Source organism: Epinephelus fuscoguttatus, linkage group LG23 (genome assembly GCF_011397635.1).
Source record: "Epinephelus fuscoguttatus linkage group LG23, E.fuscoguttatus.final_Chr_v1".
In the NCBI taxonomy this organism is placed as follows: Eukaryota; Metazoa; Chordata; class Actinopteri; order Perciformes; family Serranidae; genus Epinephelus; species Epinephelus fuscoguttatus.
In genome coordinates, this window is record NC_064774.1 from 9100449 (window position 1) to 9116773 (window position 16325).

The 16325-nt window shown below is 40.9% G+C and overlaps 1 protein-coding gene across 1 annotated transcript; it reads right to left on the bottom strand.

Moving 5' to 3' along the window:
* Positions 1-489: 489 nt before the first annotated feature.
* LOC125884446 (uncharacterized) lies at positions 490-14571 on the bottom strand. The gene is made up of 6 exons (XM_049569410.1): positions 14294-14571; positions 6380-6724; positions 5805-6018; positions 5627-5691; positions 3214-3354; positions 490-2730 (listed from the first exon to the last, which is right to left on the bottom strand). Exons 1-6 carry the CDS (start codon positions 14430-14432, stop codon positions 2039-2041), a joined length of 1596 nt encoding a protein of 531 aa, XP_049425367.1. The 5' UTR covers positions 14433-14571; the 3' UTR covers positions 490-2038.
* Positions 14572-16325: the final 1754 nt, after the last annotated feature.

Sequence of the window (16325 nt, forward strand, 5' to 3'; positions counted from 1 at the left end):
TCTGGGCAAGCATGTCATCATTGAAATGGATCATATAATGTTGTGGTGGTGACTTTAAAACTTCAGCATATTGGATTTTTATTGCAGCTTTCGTTTCTGTCTGGTTTCTGTTACCTTACCTTCAAAATTACCGCTGGCTTACCGGAGCCTCTCCCGCTCCGTCTGTGCTCTGTGTCTCAATGTGACATGATGTGAACGCATGCACAGGTGTCAGTGTTGATTGGCTATCACTTGTGCTGTGTAAGGAGGGAGTTTTAAAATACATTTATTTGATCGTTTATCGATGAAAAAACGTCCGGTGCCGATTATGGTAAACAGTAGGTTGTGTTTACTCGCACACTGGGCGCCTAAATCATTTTCCCGGTTCTCACTTATATATATTTTTTTAGGGGCAAATGCGAGTGAAATGCTCGTGACTGCAGAGCACTTCTGCCCGTGCCAGACAGAAGCATCACCACAGCGGAAATCCGCGCTGTGCCGAGAACTTTAACCCCTGTGCATTTCCAGCGACATTTGTGATTGCACCGCCAAACATGGGCTTTTTTGGCAAGTTGTGACCGCATTTCCAGTGGCGTTAATGTAACCGAATGTGGGTGTTTCAAGCCACAACGTGATCTTTTCCTATTAGCACCAAGTGGTCTTTATGCCTAAACATAATCACGTTAACCACAGAATTGTGAAAATGTAAAGAAGGCTAATGTTTTAATGTATCTACTGAATAATATCGTACCAATGTGAAAAGTATCAATGGTTTGCAGAAACATGCAATCCCAACATTTACACTGGCAGTTTGGTTGGATCATCGCAGTGTTCTTGAAGGCAAATAGTTAACAAGGAAGTTAGCAATGTAGCTCGGTCCTAGCTCATTAAGGACTCTGAATGACAGACTTCTAAATGTTACAGGAAGTCTGTGCAGAGCAGCTTAACCTAGACTGTTGTGCTCTCTCCTCTTGGTTCTGGTTCATAGCCAGCTGCAGAGGTGTGAATGAGCTGAAGTCCCTCAGTATTTTTTTTTGGAAGCCCAGTAAAAGGTGCATCACAGTAATCGAGTCAAATTGAAATAAAGGCATGAATTAGCATCTTTCTGATTTTTAAATGGTCGTACTTCAGCTGTTTCTTAGGTAGAAAAATAATCTTTACCTCCGCCAAGGAGGTTATGTTTTCACCGGCATTGGTCTGTTTGTCTGCAAAATAACTCAGAAAGTTATGAACGGATTTTGATGAAATTTTAAGGAAAGGTGGATAATGGGACAAGGAACAGACGATAAAATTGGTGGTGATCAGTTGAAGCAAAGTGGATAAAATAATAAAAAAGTCTATCATCTGACAGCTTCAGCAGCAATTCCAATTTCTAAAAAGACGATGAAAATAGCGCCATCTGGTGGCCGGAAAGCACGTCTTGTTCTACTTGCTAAATATTGTTGTAATTCTAAAGTTAAAATTAATGTTCTATGTTGGAAAAAAAGAAAGTGAAAAATACAAAAAACCCATATTCTGTGTTGGTACAAAATAAAAACGAAATAAATACACCACAGTGCCTCCATGGTGAAGGCATATATGACCTAATAATGATAGTGATGCAAATAACCTAATTGTGATGCAGGCTGCAAAATCTGATGCAGAGGGGGAGGGAATATCGCCTACTTGGCGGAGGTCTGCAGTCTGAGTGCTTTTCTAGTTTCATTATGTCGCTGATGTGGAACTTGAAATTTAGATCTCAATCTAGGATCACACAAGGTTTGAAGACCAGAAACCTGAATCACTTTAAGTGTGCAGAGACTGTTTGTTTTAAACGTCTACATCCATCTATACACACTAGCAGGTCTTTGGTTCACAGGATGTGCTGCACTTTTCAGATCTGATGAATGAGCAGCAACTCATCAGTATCAAGAGTTTTGTAAACATCTGTAATGTCACTTTTTTCTCTTACAAAAACCACCCAAACTCCTATCCAACTTACAGCTGTGAGTCGATCACCTCAAATTTTAGTTTCTTACGCTCGCAAAAACAACGGATCACAGTTTTTCTTTGTTCTCATTCACAGCAACGGCTCTGAATCATCTTCTGGCAAATTTGCCAGAACCTTAAAGCGGTTATAAGACATGGCTGAGGTGGTGTATCTTCGCTGGATCTTGGAACTGTTTTGACGAGGCCGAGACTCAGACATACTCATCGAACGGACAACGTGCGTTTCCTCCGAAGGCAAGGCTGAAGAAGCACTTGGCAACGTAGCACTGCCATGTGTCAAAAGGGCAGGACTGCTGTGTCTGTGACTGCCTCTTTGGATCGGTAGGCCGGATGCTGGAATTCGCATTGCGACGCCAGGTTTTGAATCTTTGTTCTGGGGTAAATTCACAGATTTTGGATTTTTGCTACTGATTAAGGCTGCTGGTTTTGGATTGTCGTCGTGGGGAAACTGGTCTGGGAGTAGGTTAGTGGGTTCTGAGACGTCTGGTGAGGATTTGGAGGGATTTTTGTCAACCGTAGGTTGGTCATGCTGGCACACAACAGGACCCTGCATAGATCTAAGGTCCTTGAGTTCCTCAGTTAGTTGGCGGATGATTCCCTCTTTGTCACGAAGAGACGACTCCAGTTCACTGATTCTTCTCAGGTGCTCAGTGGTGGCATTTCCAGTGGGATCAGCCTGGTTTCTTGTGTTGTGACCATCTGCATTGCTGCGTGTTGAACTCTGTTGTGATGACTGTGAGAACCGCATTTTCCTTCTCCCCACTGTCAAAAGAAAAAGGTCTCTTTAGCACTTCATTACTGACCTTTTAGGTTTTATTACTATTATTACTAAAAATTCTCAGATATAAGAATAATAATAATAATAATAATAACAACAGAAATTTGCTGGTATGCTGTATCAATCTACAAATGCTGTTTGAATTAAACTCAATACTTCCTGTGTTGTTTGTTTTACAATTAAAGCTCTTCATCACCACTTCTCTATACTGTCGAAGCTTTTCTTGTCAATCAGCTGCAGCTAGTTAATCACCAGGAGCTAAAATGGCAAAATTTTGGGTTGAATTTGATTCAATCCAATGGAATCACAACAATCAGTTGATGTGGTAGTAGTCGTAAGCATTTCACATAAATCTGTGTCTTGTAGATATCCAGCTGCGGAAGCTGCCGGTGAGTTTGGGATGTAGCAGCTGCAGACAGAAAAATTAGCTTCCATCTCCTCCTAAACAAAAAGTGTTATTGACTTACCAGAGTCGCCACATTTCTTCCACAGGAGGGAAGTTAATGCACATGAGATTGATCCAGTTACAACTGTGGTTAGTAGAACAGCGATGATAATTAATGCAGTGCAGGAGGTGCCCTCTCTCTCTGTTCTCTTGAAGCAGCCATCTGAAATGATAATCAAGATTACACAGAAATAATATTTTAGATATACTATATACTTCACAAAGCCACCACCTAAATAATTTGAAAAGTCAGATTATTAGGTACTGCTTTTTTAGTGCCATTAATTTTAACTATCAACAGTCACACTTAATGTACAAGTCATTAAATAAATAATAAATGCATTTTAGTTTTCTTTTCTGTCTTATCTGATGAGGCATTACCTTTTGGTAAATGGCGCCAAAATTGGAGAAAAGGTATTGTATAGGCCTCAAAAGGGCACATGACTTCACAATGCATTGTGTGTAACCAGCGCCATTTTTACGGGCAAATTGTTTTGTTTACATTGCGTTGCGCTGGGAGAGAGACGTGAAGCGAGAGATTTAAATGGACCGGGCAAAGGAAAAGTGTGTTGGATGGTACCAAGACAAGCTGGACCCTATTCAAGGCTCGGTACCTTGACAAAATCCAGAAAATAGGTGGAGTGGATCCGTATGAGCACGGAGACTGGACTCGGGATTTAAAAGCCCTGCCGCCGTTGACTGAAGCTGAGCTTGTCCTCTATCTCGTCAGCGGGATAAGCTATTATACCGACGACGAATTTAGGAATGCCAAATCTTTAAGGACGCATGGGCAAGCAAACTTTGGGTGGGTGCAGGACCTCCGAATTTTACGCCTTAAAGAGAAGACCGTCGTCATTTCAGAGGTATGTAAACTTTCCTCACTGTGTCCCACCTCTGTGTGGTGCTGCCTGTTTGCTTTTTTCCACTTCGCTACATCACCCTTTGAGCCCTACTGGGGAAAGCAACCACCCAACTATGACAGGAAAAACTGGAAATATCACTTTGCAATTGTATGCCTCGACAAGTTGCACTTCATATCCATGTCTGTCCGGACTCATATGGAGCCATAACAGTCGACAATGCTTCAGATGTAGAGCTGCATCAAATTCTAATTAGTTCATTGTTGAGTGCAAGCAGACATTTGTGCCACATTTGAGAAAATTCCTTCAAGGTGTTCTTGAGATATTGCATTCACAATAATTTGACAGATTAGGTCACAGTGACCTTGACCTTTGACCACCAAATTCTAATCAGTTCATCTCTGACTCAGAGTGGATGTTTGTGCCAAATTTAAAGAAATTGCCTCAAGGCATTCCTGACATATCTTATAATTTTGGTGGTCACAGACCAAAATTCATCAGTTCATCTTTAAATCCAAGTGGATGTTTGTGCCAAATTTAAGGAAATTCCCTCAAGGTGTTGAGACATCACATTCACAAGAATGCAACAGTCAGGGTCACAGTGACCTTGACCTTTGACCACCAAATTCTAATCAGTTCAACTTTGACTCAGAGTGGATGTTTGTGCCAAATTTGAAAAAATTCCCTCAAGGCATTTCTGACATATCACTCTCACGCAATTGGGACAGATAGACAACCTGGGTCACCAGACTATCATCACAGGGCTGACACATAGAGACAGACAACCATTCACACTCACATTCACACCTACGGGCAATTTAGAGTCACCAATTAACCTGCATGTCTTTGGACTGTGGGAGGAAGCTGGAGTACCTGGAGGAAACCCACGCTGACACAGGAGAACATGCAAACTCGAACCCCACCCTGAATTCAAACCAGGAACCATTTGGCTGTGAGATGACAATGCTAACCACTGCACCACCGTACCCCCAATATAAATGTGAATATCTTAAATATAATAGTTTGACCACTAAATATCAACACAACTTTTGGATAACTACAAGGTTGGTTTTTCAAGGTCAAAGCAAAGCATGTTGGTTGTACTGACCTAACTGAGTTTGTCAGGCTATATAAGACTCACTAAATAATGCCAGAGTTGGAACTACTTAAAAAGATACATGCAAATTGTTACCTTAATTTTTAAAGTTGAAGCAGTGGACTATTTGTCAATGGAGTCTAACGAGAGTATAGATGAGGAACTGAAGCCGTAAACAGTTTCCTCGTTGGAACAGACTGTCTGACTGAAAGGTAAAGTGGAAAAAATATTCTAAATATAGCCTACATTTAAACTGATGTTGATTTGTTTCAGGGTTTGTTGCTGACACCCATCCACAGCAGTAGCTTAGCCTCCGTGTCCTCCTGCCTGCTTCTCCAAACTGGGGGCGTACTGATATTTACTGTCAGTACCACACTCCCAAGTAGCTCACTAAGTGCCCACTACAAAAAATCTGGGCTATCCCTTTCAATGTAAATTTAGGTTTCAGATGCAAGTGGATTGTTAAGGCTCCAGCGTACCTGGTACATGAATCTCTTTGTGCCTCATCTCGTTTATTTCAGGCAGGTGAACTCTGCAGGTGACCCTGTAATGAAAGACTTTAGTGTGGATTTTAACTAACACATGTAGAGTTTTCTACTGGCAAAAGGCAGCAGCTGAAATTGTAGCATAAATCTGAGCATTAAACTGAAACTGAACCTGCTGGCAGTCCGCACAGTCGCTCTCCTTGTAGCTGTGAAACACCGCGTTCTGGAATCTTCATCAATCTGTGGGTCTTCAGCACTGATGTTCTGTCCCTGGGCATCAACAAATGTTATCTCAGGCTGCGGGGACCAGCAGCTCGCCTCACACAGCAGAGTCACGTCATCACCTGCATCTAAAACCATTGAGAGTTTTGGCTCCGAAACTGCAGCTACAAAAAAACAAACAAACAAGAATTACACAAAGTATGCTAGGTATTATGCATCCACCACTTCTGTCAAAATCAGATTCATTATCAACATGGACAAGACATCAGGGAGCAGTATTATCTGGTCTTTGTGAGAGAGAGATATTTAAAGTTTTATATTTGATCAAATTAACCTCATAGGATAATGATGTAGTCAGCCAGACCTTTCTCCAGCCTGAGATAGGTCTGGCTATGTGAGAATACAGTGGTATCTTCTCATCTAACTCTGGGCAAGAAATTGAGTCAGTAAATTTTCCAGAATCTTTGAGGAGGCTGTAATGCACCGCCACAGCTTTTCCTACATAAATAAAGGTTTTAGACGTACCAACAACAAGCTCTATTCTAACGATCTCCTGGGGCGCACTCCAGATTATCTTGCATATGAATGTTCCTGCATCAGAGAGCTGCACGTTGGAAAGCCTCAACGAGATGTTCCCATTTTTCAGCTCATTCATGAAGAGGTTTGTCCTGAAGTGGAAGGCCGGGTCCTTCTCCGCAAAGGTCTCACAGCCCTGCCGGTACACGAGGGCGATCTTTTGATCCGTACTTCTGTGGAACCACTCCACTGTTGGGAAGTCACCATTATTGACATTGATGTGGCAGGGCAGGATGACCGTTTGGCCAGTAAAGGTCAGGATCTTCACTGGTGCACTCACCTTCTGGACGTCTCCTAGGAATTAAAACAAAAAACATGGTGTCGGTTAAATTCAGCAACAAACAGCATGAAAAACACAACAAATGCCAGACTTAATAAGGGTGGGGGAAAAAATTAATGCAGCATATATAGCGATACATGCCGACTCGCAAATACACATTTTAACACAACTTTTGGTGCTAGAATAATACAATCAATTGTTCTTTTGCTCCACTAGATGGTGCTGTAGTTTTTTTCCTGGTGAAGTAAGCAGAGGTCTCAGTCAGCAGTATTTGGCAGGAAGTTCATCTCAACAAAGAAGGAGACACCGGAGCACAAAATCAGAAACGTGCCATCTGTGATTAAATCAATCTTCTGGACTTGTTTGGTTTTTTAACATGGAAGGAAAGGAGGACTTGGATATGGCACATGCAATTTGCAATGCGTGTCAATCGGCATATGAGGATACTTTGGGAACACGACGAACATGAGGGCTCACCTCACACTCCACCATCCAAAAACAACATTGCCATTGACGGCCAAGCTAACGCTAAAGCATTCCAAGCTGTGCCAAAAACCAATCAGCACAGTTTCAAGATGAACCCCAAGATTAGTGTAAAGTAATATCTCCCCTTCTGTTCCTGAGTGATGATGTTGAATTTTGGCCAAAAGAGTGTCTTTACAGAGCATTATGATGTCACAGTGACCTCTGACCTTCTGGATCTAAAATGCCATGACTTTATCATTTTGTCCTATGAGACAATTGTGTGAAATTTTGTCATAATTAGCATACAAACTCTTGAATTTGGGCCAAAAACGTATTTTGTGCAATCACAGTGACGTTTGTGCTAAATTTGAAGAGAATTGCATTCACAAGAATGAGATAGATGCAAGGCCACAGTGACCTTTGATTTTTCAACCATCAAATTCTATTCAGTTCTTCTATAAGTCCAAGTGGACGTTTGTACCAAATTTGAAGAAAATCCCTCATGGACCTTTTGAGATATTACATTCACAAGAATTAGAAGGGCACAAGGTCACAGTGACCTTTGACCCTCTACCACCAAGTTCTAATCAGTTCATCCCTGAGTCCAAGTGGATGTTTGAGCCAAATTTAAGTAAATTCCCTCAAGACCCTCTTAAGATATAGTATTCACAAGAATGAGACGGACACAAGGTCACTGTGACCTTGACCTCTAACCACCAAATTCTAATCAGTTCATTGCTGAGTCCAAGTGGATGTTTGTGCCAAACTTAAAAAAGGAAAAAATGATCCGCACACGATAAAGCTCCCAATTAATTGTCAGTCAAGTGCCGTTTCGAGCAACGCAGGCTCTTCCTCAGACTTGTAATAGGATACAAACAGAAACGCCATCTTTAAATATCCACCGTAATCAGTGAGATGAATCACAGCTGTGTGCAAACCAGACATTTAAAAAATGAAAAAATACAGACAAAGATGTATTAATATAAATACAGTAGTCCAGCATAAACATGAAGAGTGACCTTAAGTACACACATATCTAGAGTACACATATATGTAAAAACGTCACCCTACATAAATATTAAAGTACACATCATATAGTACAAAACCAGCGAATACAAAATAGCCCAAAAGGTCCATACTTGCATAACAAATAGAGGCATATTATCCAAGATATATATATATATATATATATATATATATATATATATATATATATATATATATACAGGCCAAAAGTGTGGACACACCTTCTCATTCAATGCGTTTTCTTTATTTTCATGACTATTTACATTGTAGATTCTCACTGAAGGCATCAAAACTATGAATGAACACATGTGGAGTTATGTACTTAACAAAAAAAGGTGAAATAACTGAAAACATGTTTTATATTCTAGTTTCTTCAAAATAACCACCCTTTGCTCTGATTACTGCTTTGCACACTCTTGGCATTCTCTCCATGAGCTTCAAGAGGTAGTCACCTGAAATGGTTTCCACTTCACAGGTGTGCCTTATCAGGGTTAATTAGTGGAATTTCTTGCTTTATCAATGGGGTTGGGACCATCAGTTGTGTTGTACAGAAGTCAGGTTAATACACAGCCGACAGCCCTATTGGACAACTGTTAAAATTCATATTATGGCAAGAACCAATCTGCTAACTAAAGAAAACGAGTGGCCATCATTACTTTAAGAAATGAAGGTCAGTCAATCCGGAAAATTGCAAAAACTTTAAATGTGTCCCCAAGTGGAGTCGCAAAACCATCAAGCGCTACAACGAAACTGGCACACATGAGGACCGACCCAGGAAAGGAAGACCAAGAGTCACCTCTGCTTCTGAGGATAAGTTCATCAGTCACCAGCCTCAGAAATCGCAAGTTAACAGCAGCTCAGATCAGAGACCAGATGAATGCCACACAGAGTTCTAGCAGCAGACCCATCTCTAGAACAACTGTTAAGAGGAGACTGCGCGAATCAGGCCTTCATGGTCAAATAGCTGCTAGGAAACCACTGCTAAGGAGAGGCAACAAGCAGAAGAGATTTGTTTGGGCCAAGAAACACAAGGAATGGACATTAGACCAGTGGAAATCTGTGCTTTGGTCTGATGAGTCCAAATTTGAGATCTTTGGTTCCAACCGCCGTGTCTTTGTGAGGCGCAGAAAAGGTGAACGGATGGATTCCACATGCCTGGTTCCCACTGTGAAGCATGGAGGAGGAGGTGTGATGGTGTGGGGTGTTTTGCTGGTGACACTGTTGGGGATTTATTCAAAATTGAAGGCACACTGAACCAGCATGGCTACCACAGCATCCTGCAGCGACATGCCATCCCATCCGGTTTGCGTTTAGTTGGGACGATCATTTATTTTTCAACAGGACAATGACCCCAAACACACCTCCAGGCTGTGTAAGGGCTATTTGACCAAGAAGGAGAGTGATGGAGTGCTGCGGCAGATGACCTGGCCTCCACAGTCACGGACCTGAACCCAATCGAGATGGTTTGGGGTGAGCTGGACCGCAGAGTGAAGGCAAAGGGGCCAACAAGTGCTAAACACCTCTGGGAACTCCTTCAAGACTGTTGGAAAACCATTTCAGGTGACTACCTCTTGAAGCTCATGGAGAGAATGCCAAGAGTGTGCAAAGCTGTAATCAGAGCAAAGGGTGGCTATTTTGAAGAAACTAGAATATAAAACATGTTTTCAGTTATTTCACCTTTTTTTGTTAAGTACATAACTCCACATGTGTTCATTCATAGTTTTGATGCCTTCAGTGAGAATCTACAATGTAAATAGTCATGAAAATACATTACAAACATTTTACATATTTTATACATACCCCAAAGTAGAAGTACTCACAATGAAGGACTCAGGCTTAAAGCCGTCATACTGTACTACCTATAAGAGGCGCCTCTTATGTAAATTTTTAGTCAGGGTAATAGAAACACATTACATTGCACTCAGATTATAGATGAAGAAACAGATAAGGTCGAACCACATGAAAAAACACAGTACACAAATCACAGAAAAGGTCTGATGTCAAACTCTTCATTGAGCCCTTTAGGAGCTAAAGTGCCTAACGATGTATCCAGAATAAGTCCCTTTTAAGTAGCAAGGTGTTTATGTCCCCCCCTCTGCGTGGATGTTTAACAGTTTCTATTCCAACGTATTTTAGAGTAGAAATATTGTGTTTTGCTTTTGCAAAATGTACAGCCACGGGACTAGAAGCTACATTATTCCTAATGTTGCCACGATGTTCTGTTATGCGGGTTGTCAGAGGTCTTGTAGTTTTCCCAATGTAAGACAGTCCACATGGGCATATTAACATGTAAATGACATTAGAGGTTGAACATGTGATGATACCATTGATTAACAATTTTTTTCCTGTATGAGGATGATAAAATGAATTGGTTTTATGAGTGAAACGACACTGTTGACAGCGACCACATGGATAATTGCCAGAAGGTATATCACTCAGAAAGTGAGATGGTGGTGGCTGGGGGCACATATGGCATATGGCACATATGACTCCATTGTCTGTTCTTTTGGGTCTTGTAGAGGTCAGACATTCAGTTTGTGACATACTGGAAAACGTGAAGGCAGCGGAGCGACTTTGCTTCACGTAGCTCGTCTTCGCTGGACTCTGACTTCACCTCGGACGGGTCACACGTTTTTTTAGAAACCGACAACGGATCCCACACAAGAAGAAATGCAGGTGCGGCAAAAAATCTCCCACCAAGAGAACCATACCCGACCCGCCGGAGGCAGAAGAAATAATCGTTCAGACCCTCTCCAGTAAGCCCATTTCACACACACGCATATCCGCTCTCAACAAAGGCCTTTCATTTGTGCCCACAACACAATGTAATGAATTCCACACGATGGTTGACATGCAAAAATTCTTCCATAACTTGAGACTGAAGGAGTTTTTTGGAGGCCAGACGGCCCAGTCTAACTCGCTCTCTACCTCCCTACCCAACAGGATGTTAGAAGTTTATGATCCAGCACCCTTTCAATATTTATTTGGGATGTGCGTGTTATCTTTTTTTTCTGTGCCAAACTTAAGGAAATTCCCTAGGGGCCCTCTTGAGTTATACCGCATTCATAAGAATTAGATAGATGCAAGGTCACACTAAGCTTTGACCTGTCACCACCAAATTCTGAGCTGAGCCGAGTCCAAGTGGATGTTTGTGCCAAATTTGAAGAAAATTCCTCCAAGCATTCTTGAGATATTGCATTCACAAGAATTAGATGGACGCAAGGTCACAGTGACCTTTGACCACCAAATTCTAATCAGATCATCGTTGAGTCCAAGTGGACATTTGTGCCAAATATGAAGAAAATCCCTTCCAAGTGTTATTGAGATATCGCATTCACAAGAATGGGATGGAGAGACTTCATGAACCCATAATGCCTCCAGCCATGCTAACACTGGTGCAGAGACATACAAACAAAGTTAGCATGTAACTGATGAACTGTATTTAGCAGCTAAAAAGCCTGACGTATAAGTGTTAATGTTTGCAGCTTGTCTGTTCTGCTCCCAAGTGGCCAAAAAAAATCATTTAAAATAGGTCTAATCTTTCCCTTTGCAGTAAATCTTAAAACTCAGGACATACTGCACAGTCTATTACAGTTTGGCTGCTGGAGTAATGTTTTGCTGCGTCATGTCGTGTCATGTCTGAGGGCAGACTTTCAATTCTTCTTTGGTGTTTACATTTCTGTAAATGATCCAAATGTGCGTCAGTTGACCTTTTCACAACTCCAAGATTGTGTAACTTTTGTTTTTTAATGTTTTTTTCTTAGGGACGTCAGTAAATCAGTTCACAAATTTGGTCCAGACTGAAATGAAACAACAGATGATCCTCTGACCTTTCTTCTCAAGGTCGACATTTTGAGTGAAATGTTGCAGCAACTACAGGATGGATTGCAATGACATCTGGTTCAGATGTTCATGATTCCAACAGGATGAAATTGTTTTAACTCTAATTTAGAGTTGGGCAATTTGGACAAAATATTTGACCACCTACACATCAATACTGCGACAATATTGTAAGGTTTAGTATCAGTGCTTTCACAAAACATTTACAAAATGAGACTTTTGATAAATATCCGTCAGTCATTTGAATATAAAGCATTCACTTAATGACTGCCTTACTGATGTTAAAAAAGAAGGTTGTCAAAAAAAGTTTCTTCAGCTGAACTCAAAACAGAAATTGTTGTCGTTGGACGCCACGCGTGACAAAACTAATTCCCCCTTTGGCTGCTCCTATCAGACAGCATCAAACCTGCTGCAAGAACCTTGGAGTTCAATCATGTTAGTGCAGGGCTACCCAGAACTTTACATCTGTCCCACGGACGATAGACCTACACACTTATAAATGAGAAGGTGAAGGACGAACCCAAGGTGATATGTAAACTCATCTTCATTGGTCGACTACAAACATGACGTATCATCTCTTCTCCTAAATTTTAAAACTGGACGCAATGGACAAAGACTGAAAACGGAGACAATGACGGTAAGAAAGAACATTGATCAGCAAACATGAATGATTAAAACTTCTCGTGAGACCCTCCAGGTTACAGGTCACGTGCCAATTGCTCTCCTCAGCCACCAGAGTTCAAAATTACCGGCACACCACGCTCATAGAAATGGACTGTCCCACATACTAATCATAAGACACGTGGCAGGTATGCGTAGGCAAAACAAACCCTCTACCAAGAGACCAAGAGCCCTCACAAAAGCAGAAGTTAATAAGTGAAATGTACTTTTCACTGTTGCAAGTTGCAACAGTTGCAACATCTCCTTCCGTCTTCTTCTGAGTGATCATGTTTCAGTAAGTATCAGGCAGATGAAGGTTTAAAACATGAAACTTTGGTTGATGTTGTCCAAATAGTCTCAGAGTGACGGACAGGAATGCAAAAAGTGTTGCAACAGTCCCCAGTTTCCCCTTTTTTTTTGATGCCAATACGGTTTTTTTTTACCTTTTTACTTCAGTAAATATTTAAATGTAGGATTTTTACTTGTAACAGCGTGATATTTCTCTGTGGTGCAGCCAGACTAATTTAGGCAATAACCCAACATTAAGCGCAGAGGTGGGTAGAGTAGCCAAATATTGTACTCAAGTAAGAGTACTGATACTTTAGAACATTATTACTCAAGTAAAAGTAAAAAGTAGTCATCCAATCTAATTACTTGAGTAAGAGTAAAAGAGTATTTGGTGAAAAAACTACTCAAGTACTGAGTAACTGTTGAGTAACGTCTGATTTATTTGTAAAATAAGAACATGAATGTAATCAATCAAAAATAATAACCTGCAAATTCATGTATTTTAAACGAAACCCCTTTAACTAAAACAAAAATAAATTAAATCTTTACAAACATAACATAAATCAAGGCACAAGAAACACAAATATATTCTTATATATACTGTACATATATATATGTAATCATGTACTCAGAGGTGGGTAGAGTAGCCAGATATTGTGCTCAAGTAAGAGTATTGTTGCTTTAAAACAATATAACTCAAGTAAAAGTAAAAAGTATTTTGCATTTAAATGAAAAAGTGAAAAAGTACAATTTATCCAAAAAGTTACTCAAGTAAATGTAACTGAGTAAATGTAACTAGTTACTACCCACCTCTGATTAAGAGGAACAACAAGAAAACTAGTCAGGCGTAAAAATCACACCGTCTCTGACAGACGCCGAATTGCTTTCCCACTTTCAAGTGTCTTTTTACGCCAAAACTCAAACTGAAATAAAATGTAAGTCTCCCAGTGTCTCCCACATCGCGTCTGTGATGACTAATTCAAACAAAAATGGCACACAGTTTGGATCTGCGGTGCGTAAAGTAGCTGCAAGCGTCTGCTCTCTGGAATCGTTTAAGATTGTTATTATATTTAGAGGGGCATTTCAGGAATTACTGACTAAAATAAAGAGAAGAGAATGAGGAGCGGAGGAGAAGAAAGGAGTGGATAAGAAAGGAGGAGGAAAAACTAATTTATCCCCAAACGACGCCATTATTCAGTTACACTAAACGGAGACTTGCGTTTGTATCTAACACAGGCATTTATAATCCGTAGCAAGGTAGAATTAATAATTCATAAACTACAGATACAAACTTGTAACCTTACCTGCGCAACAAGACAGCAGGGCGGCGACCAGGAAAAGACGTCCAGGCATGGCAAAGACGCAAAAACACCGACACAGAGCTCTTGTAAATCTATAAGCGGTTTGGAAAACTATTAATTCAGTGTCCGACATTGGTTTCATGGCTCAAGGAGCAGCTCGAGGCAGACTGATGATCAATAGCTCATTCAGAAGTTTTACAGGAGGACGCGACGTGTTCAAGACGACTGCAAGAGGTAGGGCAGACTATGAATATCATGTGACTATAAGGGAGGAACCCAAGGGCATGTGCGTCTGCGTTTGTGTGAGTTTGGGGGCGGGGTTATTGTTGGTGGTAACCGAAACTGAAAGTACTATTGCCAAATTCACTCTCCTGTTTGGAGACCTGCTGATTACAGTCTGACACGTGGTCACTACCTTTTATCAAGCCCTGGCATCACCTGAGTATGGTGGGGTTACACACCCATAAATGTCCTGAGCACAGAAAGTGAAAAAACCCAGGCAGAGGGCAGAGTCTCTGCAGGAAAATACACTCCCACACACTTCTAGTGAGTCATACGTGATGACTGAGAGGGGTCACCTCTGTGTGAGTCTGAAGGAAAATCCTGCAGAGTAGGGCTATATCTTGAAATCATTATTACTCAGCTAAAATTGAACAGTTGGGACATTTCCAAACACCAAAACATTCATTTCCAGCTAACATGGACGCTGGCTCAGCAACATGCAAAATAAGAAGCTGCCCGTAGTAAAAAAAAGGAAGTCAGACTTTCATCATATTATCTGTTTTCAGACATCGTGTCCAGAAGCCAAGCAAGGTCAGAGAGGGATTACAACAAGCATAAAAGAAGAAAGAACAATAGCCTGTTAGTAATGTTTTGAGACACAAAGCTGACAATCTGCACTTCACAGTAACCAAACACTGGAGCAAACGTGTCAAAATTCACTTTATTTTTTAACTATATACCCATTATTTATACATATACCACTGTCTACTGGACAGTGTCAGGGGCTCTCCTGGCCTTCACCTGCAAAATGATACTCAAATGGACATGAACGCACCAGGAAGAGACTCAAAATGACTACAAAGAGACACAAATGCCAACAAAGAGACACAACGTGGCTACAAAGAAACACAAATGGCTACAAAGACACACAAAATGTCAACAAAGAGACACAACGTGGCCACAAAGAGACACAAATGGCTACAAAGAGACACAAAATGCCAACAAAGAGACACAAATGGCTACAAAGAGACACAAAATGCCAACAAAGAGGCACAATGTAAAGAGACACAATGTGGCTACAAAGACGCAAAATGCCAACAAAGAGACACAACGTACAAAGATACACAAATGGCTACAAAGACACACAAAATGTCAACAAAGAGACACAACGTGGCCACAAAGAGACACAAATGGCTACAAAGAGACACAAAATGCCAACAAAGAGACACAAATGGCTACAAAGAGACACAAAATGCCAACAAAGAGGCACAATGTAAAGAGACACAATGTGGCTACAAAGACGCAAAATGCCAACAAAGAGACACAACGTGGCTACAAAGAGACACAAATGGCTACAAAGAGACACAAAATGCCAACAAAGAGACACAACATGGCTACAAAGAGACACAAAATGACTACAAAGAGACACAAAATGACTACAAAGACATGTAAAGTAACAACAGACAGACTCAGAATAACCACAAAGAGACAGAAAATGCCAACAAAGAGACACAACATGGCTACAAAGAGACACAAATGGCTACAAAGAGACACAAAATGCCAACAAAGAGACACAACGTGGCTACAAAGAAACACAAATGGCTACAAAGACACACAAAATGTCAACAAAGAGACACAACGTGGCCACAAAGAGACACAAATGGCTACAAAGAGACACAAAATGCCAACAAAGAGACACAAATGGCTACAAAGAGACACAAAATGCCAACAAAGAGGCACAATGTAAAGAGACACAATGTGGCTACAAAGAGACACAAATGGCTACAAAGAGACACAACATGGCTACAAAGAG